The 17,937-nt window shown below is 39.4% G+C and overlaps 1 protein-coding gene across 1 annotated transcript in view; it reads right to left on the bottom strand.

Annotated features, from left to right (window-relative positions):
- Positions 1–309: 309 nt before the first annotated feature.
- Itga2 (integrin subunit alpha 2) overlaps positions 310–17,937 on the bottom strand; it is a 95,717-nt gene continuing 78,089 nt past the window's right edge. Inside the window, exons 24-30 of the mRNA XM_042690536.1 lie at positions 13,585–13,687; positions 11,989–12,099; positions 10,595–10,699; positions 8,085–8,198; positions 4,430–4,519; positions 1,913–2,029; positions 310–1,362 (exon numbers count right to left, since the gene is read on the bottom strand). Coding sequence (XP_042546470.1) covers positions 1,282–1,362; positions 1,913–2,029; positions 4,430–4,519; positions 8,085–8,198; positions 10,595–10,699; positions 11,989–12,099; positions 13,585–13,687 — 721 coding nt within the window. The 3' untranslated portion in view covers positions 310–1,281. The remainder of the gene's footprint in view (positions 1,363–1,912; positions 2,030–4,429; positions 4,520–8,084; positions 8,199–10,594; positions 10,700–11,988; positions 12,100–13,584; positions 13,688–17,937) is intronic.

Genomic DNA, 17,937 nt, shown 5'->3' with positions numbered 1-17,937 from the left:
GAGAGGGCTTCTGCAAGAGAGCTGGAAGTCTGCCTAAGAAATTGCTTGTTTCAAAAGTTCACTGAGTCTACATGGCTGGTGTCTCATGCCTGTAATCCTAGCTACTCAAGAGGCTGAGATCTGAGGATCATGGGCAGAAAAGTCCATGAGACATTTAACCCTAATTAAGTAGCAAAAAAAAACCCTGGAAGTGAGGTGTGGCTCAAGTGATAGAGCACCAGTCTTGAATGAAAAAGCTAAGGGACAGCATGGCCCCTGAGTTCAATCCTTAGTACCGGCATTTTTAAAAAAATAAAAAAAAAAACCCACTATATTCCTGCCAGCCAGCTAATCAAATCCTAAACAAAAGGACTGTTCTATATCCTAAAAGAAAGCAAATGTCCTCCTATTTCCTCTGACACAGGTTAGGCCTTCAGCAGGCAGCACTTGACCATAAATTGGTTATCTCATAGGTGATCAACAAAATCCTTTCTTGTGCTTTGGTTTTTAAAGGACTCCCCAACTCCCAACTGAAATGGGAGTTGCCTTTGTAGAAGGTGACCTCTAAACACTCCTCTGTAATTCAAGCATGATTTAACAATTAGAGCAAGATAGGACTCTTGAAGAGGTATTCAGAGACTGGAGAAATGAACAGAAAGTTTAACCTAGTTTATAAATAAAATTGTCACTTAAAATATCCTCTGGCAACTTTAGGTGAGCAGCATAAATTGAAAAACAACCTGTGTTTTTGTTCCCTCCACTGGTGAACATGAATATTCATGACAGTTTTAAACACTGGAAGTACTCAGTATGGGATGCCATATTACGCCCTCCTCCACAGTACGATGTGTTCGTATATGCTCAGTGATCAAATACGTTGGTAGGAAATAACATATATAATAGACTTACACCCTAGGTACTTCCACTTCTGTTGTTACTAATTTAAAAATCATCTTGAAGGGAATATTCCTTATCTCTTTAAACTTGGCAAAGTATAATTTTCTTCGTTTTGTTGGGCCTGGAAGCATTTCATGTTCTGACACAATACAGACTATCAAGTAAACTCTGGCTCAGCCAGTTTAAAGATTCCTTTTTCATCCCTGTATAAAATAATTTTTTTAACCCTTTATACCCGTAATGCCCACCCACCATTTCTTCAAACTGACCGGCAGTCTCTTTTATAATGCCAGGCTAATTTACCTGGACTGTTATTATAAAAAAAAGTGGGACTTAAAAAAATAAACCCAATTGTGGCTGGGCTGTGGCCGGCCGTGGTCTCTGCGGTGGCGTCCACGGCGCTGTTCAGCTGTTGAGTTCCCTGGTCTCATTAACATCATCTGGGTTTTTCATCATTTTCTCATATTTTCTCTTGAAGAATCCAAGCTGTAAGGGGGTATGACATGAAACTATTAATGTCTACCAGAATGACAATTACCCTGACTTGATCATTACTCAGGGAGTATACACGCCAGATATAGGAACATGAAATTGTACCCACGAAGGATGCCCAACTCAAGCAATGCTCCTCCATGGCTTACATATGGCTTTGATCCACTGCTATCATGGTCACTGAGATCCTTCCAGAAACTTGAGGTGAGCGGGCTGCGCTACCTATCATCCATTTACTGGGGAAATTTATATCCAGAGAGTTTAATTGACCTGTACAAAATTAAATTTCTCAGGATCTATGTATTTGAAGGTGAACAAAATGTTCAGGGTCCAGGATATAAGAACTTTCCTTTTAAAGGACAACATTTTCACTGGTCTTCAAAGCCAAGAATAAACAAATTTCCATTTCTTTTCTCTGTGGTAGAGGAGGTACTAAACGATACTTAAGGATGTTTTTATTTTATTTTACTTTTTTTTTTTGTAAGATAGTCCAAGGCAGAAGTCTTCAGGAGCCTTGTATTTTAAAATAGGAAACTTTTCTTACCTTCCACAAAACTGCCACCAGGGCTGCCAGTAGAAGGATTCCAGCAATTATGCTCCCTACTATGACCCCCGTTGGTATTTCAGCTTTCTCACCAGGTTTCATGATCATAAGGGCAATCTGCAAACAGATATTCACAATTCATTTTATCTCATTTGAACACAGAAAGAGGTGTAATGGAACAGTACGCGTCTGTAAGCCTATAAATGCATGTCCAAAACCGGAAAGGACACAGGTCTTACTCAAGAGCAAGTTTTCTCTGGGTTTCTAAAATACTGATTTGTCTTAAATTTGATTCCAACTTGGTATCAATTGTTGGAAAAGTTGTGACAATTATCTCAGGGTTCAGTTTGACCTTGACAGTGGTGAAATTGTCCTTGTAGATAAACATGACTCTGAGTTTACTTCTGGCCAGTCTTTGTAGCACTGTAATGGAATGACAGCCCTAAGAGTTTTAACAGGAAAATTTCTCTGCCACAGTCTCTCATTTCTTCTTCTTTTTTCTCCTCCTCCTCCTCCTCCTTCTTCTTCTTCCTCCTTTTTTCTCCTTTCTTCCCTTCCTGTTCTTTATCCTCTGCTCTTCCTTTTCCTCTTCCTCCCTCTTTCCTTCCTTCAACCCCTTCTTCTTCTTTCTCTCTTCTCTTTTTGCCCTCTCTTCTCCTTTTTAATTGGGAAGATATTCTCAACTATTTATTTTACAAAAAATTCCCAAAGACTATGTTTTAGCACAAAAGAAGGGAATGATACCTAGTTCATTTACTTGAGTTAATGTTAAATTGCAGTGGCAAAGGCTTTGCTTTTGGTCAGACATTTTGAGTTGGGAAAAACAGGAAGCTGAAGTTCATGGCTATTTCTCCTCATTTGAATCATCAAAGGCTAAAATAAAGTTTTTCATATGTCTATGAATAAAGTTACTATAAATTTCTGTGGCTCACTGTTTACTGGCACTCATATACCTTCTTCTCTGTATTCAAGAGCTTCCTAATCTGGAATCTATGAATCTCTCTGGACCCATAGGTACAAAATTTTGTGCAATAGATATATAAATGGGCCAGGAGCCAATGAATCCCTGAAAAGAAATGATCATTTTTTTTCTATAGGCATGTTTCAATCTGTTGTTTGGATTCAACACATTATTTGATAAATTCAAAAACTATTGTTTGGATTCAAAACATATTTTCAGATACACAGTAAAAGTTGATGTCTTATTTATGAACACTATTTAGAGGAAACCAGGAAAAGAAAAATCTAATAGGTTCATGAAAATTATTACTTTGACCTTTCAATTAATATGTTTTAAGATTGCTTTTTGAAAAAAAAATGACTTCAGGAGTTTTCCATGTTGTTTGAGCACTGCATTTTTCTAAAGTAAGCTTAAAAAAAAATTTATAGTACTTTCTCCCTAGCCTAAGTTTACAGCTGTCTGAATCTGAAGTCTTCCATTTCCTCTGGCTCTGCTTCTGGTTTTCCATGCCCTGCTCCTGAAGGCAGGGTGTGGACTTTCACTGAGCTTCCTAAACTGGAGACAGAAAAGGGTCCTCTATTGTTTGGGATTATTTTCCCTGGGATAAAATGGGAAGGCAGTTCTGTGAGCTGTACTTTCAGGCATTGAGAGAGGCCCAAAGTTCATTGAGCAATTGGCTTTTCAACCTAGTCTGTAAGTTAGAGCAGTGGCTGGCGGCCAATTGCCCAGCTGGCCTCTGGGGCAGAGTCATGAACTTGCTTCCAGCTCTTAACAAAAGCACTGAGAGGAAAATGCTAGAGGCTCTGCCAGCAGATTAGCTGGGCATGGAAATCCTGCTCTATCTAAAAATGGCATGTGCTAACCAGAGTTTCAGTGCAAAGCAAAGTTGTCTATGCCAGCCCTAAGAACAGGGAGTTTTTGTTTTCTGTAAAAGTACAGTTCTCTGAAGAACCATTTATTATCAAGGGAGACATTTATAGTTCTTTATAATGTACGACCATGAATGGACATGTCACACATTGTTAGTGTCTGGTTCTAAGAAGTACTATTTGGGGGAAAAAAAGCTGGGGGGGGGGGAGGGAGGGAAACTTTTATGCCTTTTTTTTTTTTAGGAATGCTTCTGCACTTCTTTCTAAAAAAGACTCCAATATGAATAAGCATGACTTATTTTGCAACCTGTGGTGCAGATAGATTTTGGCAGGCAGAGAGAAAGAGAGCTGATGGTGGTAGCTCAGGCACGGAGAAGAGTCACTATGGCATCTCAAATGAGACAGAGCTGGTTTTGTTATGCCTTTCTTTGGATCTCCCCACTTCTAGGAAAGCCAACTTTGCCAGCCTGGGAGGATGGGGATGGGGGAGGGGTGGTAGCTGGAGGAGGGAGAGTGTATCACTGAACTTTCTGAGAAGCCAACACCCTGGCCCATGCTCAACAGAATCAACATTCACTGCTCAGAGGTTTGGAAGGACACTTCCACATGTAGGTAGGTTAAGAGAATAACTATTCTATGATTTGGGAAACAGAACACCCATCCTAGGGAGGGAGGGGATGCACTCACTTTGACAATGTTATCTTCAATCACATAGAGCTGGGGATTATTTGTGTCGATTTCTGCAGCTGCAGTCAGCTGTACTGCCTGGAAAGTTGACTGGATCATAGGGAGAAAAAAGAGTACAATTTATCTTAACAGCAGACATTCATTGCAGAAAATGTGGCATGCTTGTAATTTACTTATTTCCTGGTGGAATGTGACAAGAGCAAATGCCAATCCTGAAGACTACAGAATCTTCAAGTGCTTGACATGGAGGTACGTGAGGGTTGTTCATCAGATGCTGATGGACAAGGTTTAAAACATGCAGAGGGAAGCTTATCATAGCCAATTAACCCAGTCCCTGGACATGACATCCAGATCTGGCCAGGGAAAACATCTCTTCGGGTGATCCAAACTTGAAAATGGTTGAAAAATAAGGGCTTAACAAAAATGAAGGTTTTTCGTTGGAAAGATTTCAAAAAGCTTAATGAAGCCAGAGACCCGAGAGAAAATTGCATATTTATATGCTTACCTAACTGAGTCATATAATGAAATGGAATGCCAACAACATGTAAAAGAAAATTTCTGTCTGGGCACATGAGTTATGAAAAGCACATTACATACATGTATGAATATGTCAGTGAAAGCCATTCATGTTTTTTTTTTTTTACCATCAATATAGACTCATTAAAAAAAAGAGGGAATAAAAGTACACTTGAGTTGGGCACCGGTGGTTCACACCCATAATCCTAGCTACTCAGGAGGCTGAGATTTGAGGATCACAGTTCAAAGCCAGCCCAGGCAGAAAAGTCCCTGTGAGACTTTTTTCTCCAGTTAACCACTCAAAAACTGGAGGTGACACTGTTACTCAAGTGGTAGAGTGTTAGCTTCTAGCACAAAGAGCATCAGGGACAGCACCCAGGCCATAGTTCAAGCCCCCCCATCTCCCCCAACAACAACAAAGTGCACTTGAACTTGACTGTGCATGTCAGCAACAAATACCTTGGCCTTTGGGCATGTTATATCACATCAAGAATATTTTCATATTTCCTCATCTGCTTGCTTCTTTCACATAATCCTAGATGTGGCATAGGCACGTAGGAAGGACAATTTGCTTTACGCTGATGTCAATAGCAAGTCTCCTAGTATGAAATAAGTTTACGTGCATTCTTCAATGTAATTTTAGAAGAAACACCTATTTTTCAATGGAAATATTATTGATGTGTGTATTTCATTGTTGTCAGTGTTGGATCATTGTAAAATACAGCACTCAGATTTTAGAACTGTTTTCACAAGCACTGGCTACTAAGGCTCAGTTTTTCTGGTTTCTAGGGTATAAGATCCAATAGAATCTGTGAAGTAATTTGCTAAAGTCTATGTAAGAGCCAGGAAGAGAGAATATATTTCCAAAAAGTGAGCAATTTATTTCTTTTCCACTGGCTCAGGCTCTGGTAATTCTTAATTTTCTCAAGATGAAAACTTGCATCATAACTTAACCCTGACCACTGGCCTCTGAATTGTGTGGGGGTGAGGGAGGATGGGACACTGAGTGTATTGATAATGATTTAATTTTTTTTAATTAGCAAAGTGAATGCAAGCTTTATAATCTCTGTAGGCCATGGATGGGATGAAAGGATTTGAGATAGCTACACTTCTAAAGCAGGCCTTTCAGGCATATGATGTATCCTACAAGGTTAGCTAGGAGAGGAAGATGTACTACACACACCTAGAAGAGCTAGCATCTGGCAAGGTTCTCCTTTATAAATGGTGTCTAAGGCTGCTCTCTGTTTGGAAACGTGAGCAATCACTTTGTAATGAAATTACTTGAAGTGTGAGGTTGACAGAGGGGCAGCACCAGAAAGCATCACATCAGTGGCCCATACAGGAAACAAGATCCTTATTCAAGACTGTGTCTCCCAGGTGGTCTAAGGAACATTCACTTAGCTGTTAAACCACTGTGAGGACCAGGTGATTTTCATGAAGGAGGAAGATGTGTAGGATGCGATAACAACGCTCAGGGTGGCTTCTCGGTTTAGCTCTCACAACCATGTTGAAAAAAATATATAAACAAGACACCTCAGTAGTTTGCTCTGAGGAATAAAACTGCTGCTGCTGAATATTATTGACAAGATACGTTCAAAAGTTTTCTGGTTAAATGACGTACCTTTAAGCAAACTCTGGGAAACCCAAATGTTTTTTATAGAGCTGGTACGATTCTATTTGATGTGCAAAAGTCAGTGTTCCTTCCCAGTTGGCAAAGTTTGCTATGAAAACATTGCTCCTCAAATCCAAAGAGCCAATTGGTAAAACTTACACACCAAACTACCTACAGTAACCAGGAAGGTGGTGTAGCTAAGAACACATATTACATCTTACAGGACACTGAATGATCTTGGATGCTTTGAAGTAAATCCAACTAACAAGAAATCAACTATAAATAAGTGAAAAAGCAACTGAATGCTTCATTTCTCCACTCCTCTGATGCTGTATTTTCCTGTCATCTTTTACTACTCCCTTTTGATATTATGTCTTCATTTAAGAATATTGTTTGTATTTTGACTCCAGAAAGAGTCTAAGATGGAAGCTCTCTAATCCTACACAAAAGTACCTAATAAAGAATGATGGTTACTTCATGAGACAATGAAAAAATTAGGGGGCAGACTGGTTATAAGCATCTTTAGAATGGATTCATTTGTTAGGAAAATAAATCCATGGAAAACCATATATTTCCAAGAGGTTTCAGACTAATTCATACTTTGTCACCTCAGTCTGAGGGTTGGCAAAAAGGATGAGTAAGCAGCCACTCAAGCAGCCAGTTTGGAGAAGGTCAGTCTATGTTTACATTTTTTTCATGCCAGATGGAGATTCTAGCTACCCAAACTATCATAAAGAAGAAAACATTGACATTGTTTTTGGTACTTTCACTTCAATGGGAAGTGAAATGACCTTATAGTGGTGTTCTTCCTGAGCTCTCTTATTAGAGGAAGGGTAAAGAGGAGAGCCCAGTGGTTACCTGCTGTAATAGAGGAAGAGTGTCTCTCTGCTGGGTTCCCTGAATGAGAGACACAGACCTGTGCTTGTTGATCTGGATGTGGGGTTTAGGGAAGGAAACCAAGCAGGTGCTCTCTGTAGCCAAGGTCAACAGAGGCAATCTTGACACTTTTCCTGTAGATCTTTCAGCTTGCTCTGTGTCTGTGTGGAGTCTGCAAAGCAGACCAGAAACTACTTCTATGATGCAGAGGCAAAGCCAGGGAAAGTGAGCATTGATGAGCACTATTTTCCAGAGTAAAATTGCTCTGGCATGGGTACTAGAATGTGTGTGTGTGTGTGTGTGTGTGTGTGTGTGTGTGTGTGTGTACTGGATCTTGAACTCAGGTCTTGTGTACTGTCCCTTAGGTTTTTCTGCTCAAGGCTGGTACTCTACCATTTGAGCCACCAGCTCTACTTCTGGCTTTCATTTTTGCTGGTTAATTGAAGGTAAGAATCTCTTAGACTTTCCCATCTGGACTGGCTTCCAACCTCAGTCCTCAGATCTTAGGCTTCTGAGTACCTAGGATTACAGGTGTGAACGCTGGCTCCTAGCTAGGTACTAGATTCTATTTCATTAAAGGGTAAGAACTTGACAATGAAGCCACACATTCCCTTGTGGTTGAAAAACCCAATAGATACAGTGAATACTCACAGCAGCAAAAGTCCTATTCCAAATTCTGGTAGTCACATTGATGAAGTACTCTCCTTTCGTGTGAAGATCTTTCAGCCAGCAGGTGACATTACTACAGGCAACAGCTGGACAGCTCTTTCAGGTTGGAATAAATAGTAAAAGAAGACAGCGGGTTAGGATAGGTGTAAATGCATAAATGCTAGAATTTTACAAAGACAGATCAGACCCAACACTCAGAAGGCTCTAAGGAAAAAGGCAAAACCATAAGCTATTCATCCTTTTAGCTCTTCTTCAAGGATTTAGATACTATATTTCAAAATGTAAAATTATACCCTTTTCCCCAGGCATTTCTGTCTGTATAGCTTGCTTTAGGAGATAATCAGAAGAGTCTGGAACATAGGACAGCAACCTGGCTATTGTACTCCTGAAGGTAAAATAAAATAACACTGTATAGAATAAGTAGTCAGACACGATGGTGCACAGCTTTGATCCCAGATGCAGGATGGTATTTAGATGACTACATGAGGGTTTGAGGCCATCTGTGGCAAAAAGTTAAGGAGACCCTTGATCTTGGTAGTGGGGGGGGGGCACATGCCTGTAATCCCTAGTTACTCAGTGGGCTGAAATCTAAAGATTGGTTCAAAGGCTGCCTGGCTAGGAAAGTCTGTGAGTTTTATTTCCAATTAACCAGCGAAAATCCAGATGTGAAGATGTGGTTCAAGTAGTAGAGTACCAGTTTGAAAAAGCTGAGGGACAGTAACTAGTTCCTGAGTTCCAGTCACAGTACCCGCCCCCGCCCCCGCCACACACACTAGGAAGACCCTATCTCAAAGAGCAAAAATTTCAAACAATAACAAAAACAAGATGCAAGCTAGGTGTGGTTTTGTAAGCTTGTGGTCAAGCTACTGGGCAGTAGGATTGAGATAAAAGAATTAAATCCTATCTGAAACAAAACTAAAACCAAAAAGGCTGGAGATGGCTTAAGTGGTAGAGCACCCAACTAACAAATATCAGGTCTTGAGTTCAAATCCCAGTAGTAACCAAACCAACTAAACACAAAAATGATGTATTAGGTAAGTAATCACTGAATTATTACAATGCAGTAGTTGAATTGAACCTAATGATAAGATCATCTGTTTTTTTGGGAGGGGATGTGTGTGTGTGTGTGTGTGTGTGTGTGTGTGTGTGTGTGTGTGTGTGTGTTGGTCATGGGGCTTGGGCGCTGTGCCTGAGCTTTTATGCTCAAGACTAACACTCTAACCCTTTGAGCCACAGCTCCACTTCTAGTGTTTGAATGATTAATTGGAGATAAGAATCTCACAGGAACTTTTCTGCCTGGGCTAGCTTCAAACTACAATCCTCAGATCTCAGCCTCCTAAGTAGCTAGGATCACAGATGTGAGCCACCAGTGCTCAGCTTAAAGATAACATTTTTAGGTCAACAAAAATTGACAGAATCATGCTTGTTAAGAGACAGGGAGAAGCACTGATCAACTTCAAGGCCGTGAAACTATTCCACATGAAGCTAAAATTATGGATACTGGTTATTAAACATTGTCAAAAATCACAGGTGTGGATTTTTACAATGCCAACAGTGAACCTTAATGTTAACTACAGAGTTTTGGTGTGATGATAATGATGATGATGAGATATCACTGTAGGTTCATCAGTTGTAGCAAATGTATCACACAGTTCCAGGATTTGGATAGTACAGGCCATAGGCCTGATGGAATAGGAAATACTTGGTAAATTCCTATAAATTCCACACAATTTTGCTCTGAACTGCTTACAATTTATGATACATTGTCTAAAAGTCAACATGGCCCATTTATGTAGCAGCCTATACACACACACACACACACACACACACACACACACACACATGCATACACACACATACACAAACATTGATGCACATAGGAAAAAACACAATTTTGTTCTCCTGTTTTTCCATTCCCCCTATCCTTACAAAACAAAATAACTGCAGAAAAAGAAAACAAAGATATTTTAATATAGGGGAGATCTGTGGTTTGTTTGGGATGTGTATTAATTAATTAATGCCTAATTAATATGGGCCAAACACCACACTTTACCAAAGAAGAAGGCATAGCTCAGCAGCAGGAGATAATGATACTAAGACCCAGAATTGGATAACATATTTAGCAGCTAAGTGAAAGACATCAGTAGTTATAAGTTAGGGAACTTAAGGGGTTTCATCTCTAAAGCATACTCCCAGATTCCTCACGACCCTAAGCAAATGTTTCTAAAGAACACATTGTCCAAACACAATAGTGTCATGTGTTTTTCTGACACCATGAATGGTGGACATGTATTCTGTTAGTCATAGAATAAGTAATCATTCCAAAAACATAAATTTGAGAATGTATTTTCTAAATCCTAACTGCTAGAGTTCATCTTAAATAGGAGAATGTTGTGTGACAGGAGAATGCTGGTTGGAAGAAACAAGTTCTGAATTTCAGGTGAAACACAGGGATTGCCCAAAGGGAGTATCACTTGTTAACCTGTTCTCACCAATTCTTTCATGCGCCAGAAGTTTTCACTCTTGAAAGACACAGAAGAGGAGGTCTGTCCTATTTTCAGTGGGTTTATTTCTGCTTTACAAGTGATATCACCAGTCTACAACAGAGAAGAGCAATGTCAGATTTGGGAAGCAAAATGGTTTAACCAGATCTTCTTGGCATGTCTGGACATCTTACTGTTGACCCAGGAAGTTAGTCTTTTGACTGTGCTTACTGGCCCAGACTTGTGCTTTGCCTAAACTGCTGTGATGAGTTGATGAACTTCACCTGCTTTTGCCTGGTGAGGATTAGCCATAGTTTGTCCCTATAGGTTCATGTATTAGTATTGGAGGACTGGTCTGCAGGGTGGCAGTGTTGAGCAGGGATGGGGCCTGTAAGGGTTAGGACCTAGTGGAAAATCTAAAGGTTAATTACTTAAGAAGGGGTTGTGGCATTTCAGTTCCTCTCTCTACTTTGCAGTTTGAAAATGTGCCCTCCCCCACTTACTTAGTCTCCTACCATCACCACGATGCCCGTCTGAGCTGAAATCCTGATGATGCTGGCATCATGCTCTTGAATCTCCAAAACATTATGTAAACCTCATGGTTTTTTCTTTTCTTTTCTTTTTGTAACTCTACCCAGTTTAGGTGTTTTGTTATAGTAATGCAGAATGGACTGTGACACATCCCATCGGTGATGAAACAAAAACAAATTTATAACAAAAACACCCTGGGAGTGATTTAGTTCAGGTTATTGGCTGTAGAACATTTTAGGAATTTGATTTCCTGTAGTTATTTGCACAATACAGGAATCGCTTGGATCAGCTAAGTGCTGCATTAAAAGTGAGCCAATGTCAACCTGCTTTACTAGAGAGGAACCTCTTGGTCCAGACTGCATGGCAAAATCGTCTGGTGTGCATTCAGGATAAACACCAGTGACTTCATTGCCTGAACATAACAATTGTTTCAAAAGCTCCTGGGGTGATTAAAATGAATAACCAGAGTTGAGTTTAAGCTGGTGGAAGTCTAGGCTGATAGCCTGAAGACCAGCTATTAACTGAAGCTGTGTAGGCCTACTGTGTGCCCAGAGTATATTCAGCCTCTCACAGCTTGGACTTTTTCTCCAACAGGGCCTTGACAACGTCAGATCCTCACCTAATGAGACAGGGATGTTGAAATTATTTCTGCCAAATATAAATATCTAGAATCAGATATTTGTTTCCTTATAAGGGTATTCTACCTCTCATGTGAAATTAGATACTAGTTAATTGGGACCTGTAACACACTGGTGTTACATTCTCCTCCTCAACTACATTAACTATCAAATGTCAGACACAATTGTTCCGAACTCCTCGGTTATTTCCATCCTGAAAGTCTGCACACTGATGGGCAATTGTGTGATCCTTACTTTGTCTGTGTCCACCCCAGTCAGGTACATGAGTGGGTTCTTTTCTTTGGTGTACTGAGGGAGATGGATGACTACAGACGCCATGCTCACCGGAACAGTTCCTGTTGTGACCTACATGGGGAAGAAAGCATCCTACCATCACACCTGCTCATACAGCACAAGGAAACCAGCAATTACCCTGGTGCTGATGAGGGGCCAGTATAAAGTGGTTACAATAGCAATTGACTAGCATTGGCTGGATGACCTTGACCTTGACCTTGCTTCAATGCTCATCTTGTTAAATAAAGGTAATCAGAAATCTGGTAGATATGTGCTGGTAGACCATGTGCTATCACTGGTGAGTTTGGGTTCTAATTGGCCAATATTGATGGAATATGGGTTGTTAAAAGTCTTTAACATTCCTAGAAATAATATGAGTACTAACTTGTCTGGGAATTAAATGGAATTATCCATATATGTATACCATCTGATACAATGGCTAGTTTTATTACCCTCTGCAGATGTTAGGATGTTATTTATTTTACTACAAATTGTCCTAGTAAAGAAATATGGCTATCATATTTTATAAATTAAAGTTTTGTGGATAATAAATCAAGATTATTTTATAATTTTTTAAACAATAAAAGTAAGGGGTAGAATCTATGTAATGTACAAAAATTGAATGTATTGAATTACCCAGGCTGGTGCGTAAATTAATTTATTAATTTTTGACTTTTCCAAGTTCCTTCATATTATTATATTTTAAAACATTTGCTTCTTTCCAACAAAATTTCTCTCTATACAACTGCTTATCATGTTTAGACTAATAATTGCTTACTTACAATTATCCAGTCATATTCTAATTAATTTGACTCAAAATATTTTCTGATGCTCTTTTTATAATGAATGTTCAAACTGTATTGGTCTCCAAGAACCAATTTGTATTATGATTTTACTCCAATAAAAATTTTTCACAGAGGGTTGGGAAGGTGGCTCAGTAGTAGAGCGCTTGCCTTGCATGCATGAGTCCCTTGCATGCATGATTCCTCAGCACCACATAAGCAAAAAGAAAAAAGCTAGAAGTGGTGCTGTGGCTCAAGTGGTAGAGCGCTAGCCTTAAGCTGAAGAGCTGAGGGACAGCGCCCAGGCCCAGAGTTCAGGCCCCACTACTGGACCCCCCCCCCAAAAAAAAATTATCCACAGAATTATCAGTGCTGTAATTCCTTGTTGGTTAATATTGATGCCTTGAAATGTTTCATTGGTAACTTCCCCAGGGCACATCACTAAGCATAAATTCCTGTTGTTTACTTATCTACTGTCTATCCCAGGGCTTCTCAGAGTATGGTACCTGGTCCCAGGTATCAGCATCAATATCCTTACCCAAGAATCTGATAGAAATGCACATGTTTAGGCTGACCCCAGACCCACTGAATCAGGAACTCAGGATGGAGCCCAGCCCTCTGTGTGATAGCAAGCCTGCCAGATGCTAATTAATGCATGCTTAAATGTACAAACATTGGTGTATTCAACATCATCTTATTTCTGTTGTCTCTTCCCAGGGTAATTTTTTTTTCATTCCCTTTCCTCTTGACTTGCCCTGATCACAAGCTCACCAACCTTAAGGGAAAAGACAAATTTTGGACCAATATCTTCAAAATTGTTCACGACTAAAGGAACATTCTCCTCTGAAGAGACTTCGTGAAAATTGATGTTGGTGGATCTGTTGAATGACACACGGAAAACCAAAGATTTTAGTTTAGATGATATTCTATTTTTTAAGTATCTTCTACCTTAGATTATAAGTAAAGCATTTTAGCTTTAGTTACAAAAGCATCAAATAACTATTCTGCATTCACATCAAACTTTTAGATTTCACAGAAGAGAAAGAACATGTAGTATTTGTCCTTTTGTGTTTGACTATGCCCAGGAAGGTGAAGATAGAAACATCGACTACCATTGATTCCACCATTGTATTGTCTTGATGCATTGAATGATCACCTTGTACCCCATAAATCTATCAGTGTGTGAGTTTTTATTATAATAAGAATCTTAAAGTATTCAATTAAGATGATTTCTTGTTATGGCCCTATGCCGCTAAGACTAAAATATCATTTTAAAATATATCCTTTCATGGGCTTTCTGTCGAAAGTCAATGTGTTATGTGTTTATCAGTCGGCAAGTTCTAAAATAAGCATAAAAGTGCTACTTTAAAAATGATGATTGGGGCTGGGAAGGCAGCTCAGTGGTAGAGTGCTTGCCTTGCCTGCATGAGGTCCTGGGTTCGATTCCTCAGCACCACATAAGCAGAAAATGCCAGAAGTGGCTCTGTGGCTCTAGTGGTAGAGCACTAGCCTTGAGCTGCAGAGCTGAGGGACAGCGCCCAGACCCAGAGTTCAGGCATCTCGACCGACAAAAACAAAACAAAACAAAAACTGATGGTTGAACTTGTTTTAAAATTAATACTAACTGATAGGTTAGTATTATAGACACTTATTTTATGTTGATTATATGAACAGAGTTGAAGGTAAGGGCTTCTTACTCAGTAGGCTAGACTACAATGACAGGACACTGGTGAACTGCTCTTGCATTATGCTCTACTCAATGCCAATGAAACAAGATATACATTTCTCACCTTTGTTCTTCTCCCACATCCTCCTCCCCTTCCCTTTTTTGTTCCCTTCCCTTCTCTTCCTTCATCTTTCTTTCTTTGATTCTATATTCCCTCCCTCCCTCCCTCCCTCCCTCCCTCCTTCCTTCCTTCCTTCCTCCCTCCCTCCCTCCCTCCCTCCCTCCTTCCCTCCCTCCCTCCCTTCTTCCTTCCTTCCTTCTTTCCTCCCTCCCTCCCTCCCTCCCTCCCTCCTTCCTTCCTTCCTTCCTTCCTTCCTTCCTTGCTTCCTTCCTTCTTTTCCCAGTGCTATCTCTTTCTCCTTCCCTCCTCTCCCCGCTTTCTGTTTCAGTACTGGAGTTTAAACTGCCTGTGCTTTCTAGGAAGGCTTTCAGCTTTCTGTCACTTGAGCCACATACCCAGCCTGCTTTTGCTTTAGCCATTTTATCAGGTAAAGTCTTATGTTTTTGCCTGGTGTCAGCCTCAGACCCAAATCCTCTAATCTATGATTTTCCAAGTAGCTCAGATCACAGGCATATTCTACTATGCCCTGGTTAAGTGACAATGAGTCTTCTTAATTTTTTGCCCTTGGGTTGGCCTTGAACTGTGATTCTCTCCATCTTTGCCTCCTAGGATTACAGGTGTGTGCTGTCATACCTAGAACATTTTTTTTTCTTTTGTACCAGTCCTGGACTTGAACTCAGGGTTTGGGCACAGTCTTTGAGGTTTTTCTTTTATTTCTTAAGGCTGGTGTTCTACCAGTTGAGCTACAGTTCCACTTCTGGCCTTTCAGTGATTAATTGGCGATAAGAGTCTCATGGACTTCCATCAGAAAGAATGACACTGCCCCATTTGTTAGGAAATGGAAAGACTTGGAAAAAATTATATTAAGTGAAATAAGCCAGACCTAAAGAAACATAAGTCCTATGGTTTCCCTTATCGGAAATAACTAGTATATGTCTAGGACAAGAAGAAGAGATCAAAAGCTATGTACATATGACCATATAAGATGATGCTAAGCGAAATGAACTCCAAGATAGGGACACAAGAGATTTTATCTTTCTTGTTGTTTTAATGTATTTATAATGTACTATGTGATTTATTTTGTTTCTTTGTATGTTTTTCCCCCATGGTATAATGCCTGTTGTCACTGTATTTGATTTCAGTGTCTTGCATCTTGTATATATACATTTCTAATTTGGGGCGGGGAAGGGAAATAACAAAATGCTGAAATAAGGATACAGGATGGCCCATTGTAATAATGAGATGTACAAACCACTATGTTGAAAATAAAGTTTACAACTTTGTGGCGGGATGGTAGGGGAAAAACAAAGGAGAGGGTAACAATGCTTGATAGGAAATGGACTCGTTACCTTGCTCATGTAATTGTAATCCCTCTGTACAGTATCTTTACAATAAAAAATATTTATTAAAAAAAGGAGTTTCATGGACTTTCCTGCCCAGGCTGGCTTCAAACTTCAAAACTCAAATCTCAGCCTTCAGAGTAGCTGGGATTATGGTCATGAGCCACTGACACCCAGGTGTATGTGTGTGTGTGTGTGTGTGTGTGTATGTGTGAGTATGTGTGTGTGTGTATGTATTCCTTCATCCTACCAAGCTCTAATTTCAAACCAACTTCAGTGGTTTCAGGATGGATTGAGAATTGATCAAATCTGCTTCCACCATTAGTGGGACACTAATAGAAAGGTGAGCCAGAGTTTTGATTGGATAAGATCTGCTTCCACCATTAGTGGGACACTAATAGAAAAGTGGGCCAGAGTTTTGATTGGGTAAGATCTCAAGGCATTGATCTTCACCTGCTTTGCTTGGAATGCCAATAAATGTCTACAAGTAATGTAAGGCCAATGCTGGAGGGTCCTGCAGGCACCTCTCAGGTTGAGGGTGCATCTGCCACATTCTCACTTATTCCTGTGGCGTTGAGGCCAGACTAACTCAGCAGCTTATTTGGGTTGAGAGATGTGGGGGAACAGGTGGCAAGAAATGTGCACTTCACACTATCTCTATACATTCCCAATGACAATTTATCTTATTTATAGGCAGTTGATTCTATTTCCTAATATAATTGCACTGGACACTTTCTGCTGTAGAATATGTTTGTTTCTACAAGGAACCTTCCTTTCCCTTGCTCTGAGTTGTTCCAAAGCTGAAAAGGAAACTATGTTATAGAGCTATTTAAACACACATGGAGTGTGTCAAGCTTATATGTGTGGAAGGAAATAATGATTCGTCAGCCTTTCATGGAAAATGGGAAGCCTGACTAGGACTTGAAACAGAAAGCCTGGCTATGTACGCATGAATTCATCTCTTTGCTTTCCAGACATGTCCGTGCGAGTCCCTATCAGGGCCAATTTCTAAACTGATTAATGTGCTCTGACTTTTTGCATTTTAAAAGGATCTGACACTTTTCAATTTGCTATTTAAATTTTCTCTAGATTACTTGTGTTTTAAACAATATGGTTATAGTAGCAGTAAGCTATCCTCAAGGAATTTAGTTACCAAAAAGAAAAAAGAAAAAAAAGAATTTTACCAATTTTTCCATTTTACTCATAGTATTTGTACAATGTAACTTCAAATGTATATAGTAGCAAATTGGTTGCTGAATGAGATATTCAATAATTGGTTGCTAGGGAACATACAAATTTTTTTCTCAAAGTTTGCCATGATAGTTACTAAGAGGTATTTTTTTTGCAGTATTGCTTGTGATGGCTTAACAAACAAAATAAAAATGCAAAGCAACCTAATATTTCATTAATATAGGAGTAGTTATATAAATTATGAACCATCCAGAAATAGAATAAATTAGATAATGTGTGCCCTGATACAAAAACTTATGTTTGTACACATCTGTATATGTCTATGTATGTTACATGCATATATCCTGAATAAAAATTTCTCAGTAAATTGTTAACATCTCAAAATAATTCATGTGTGGGGCTTATCACCAGAGAAGTGCCATGGCTGACCTCCCTTCTCATTGTATTTCTGTAATGTTTGGATATTCTATCGATGAACATCTGATGCTTTTCTTTTAGAATTTCTGGAGAATTGCCTGGTATAAGCTTAGGATTCATTTTAGCTTTTATTTTCAATAATATAACTACACTTTTAATTATATATTTTAAAGAACATTGGAATGTATTAGAATCCAAATTATCATCCCCATAATGAAAAGCTAAGATGTCCTTTAGTAAAAGTGAAGGCCTATTTTCTCTTATCCTTCTTTCATGCTAAAATATGCAAGAAAACATTTGGCCATGGTAGGAGTGCGGAAAGATGAAAGGCTGTATTAACTAGAAGTGTTTAGGAAAAGAGAGAATCACAGTAAGAAGGGAAAAGTTCAGATA

Source organism: Dipodomys spectabilis, unplaced genomic scaffold, assembly GCF_019054845.1.
Source record: "Dipodomys spectabilis isolate Male_0828 unplaced genomic scaffold, ASM1905484v1 ptg000138l, whole genome shotgun sequence".
Taxonomy (NCBI): Eukaryota; Metazoa; Chordata; class Mammalia; order Rodentia; family Heteromyidae; genus Dipodomys; species Dipodomys spectabilis.
The sequence above is the reverse complement of the archived record's forward strand: the minus strand, read 5'-3'. Positions and strand labels throughout refer to the sequence as shown.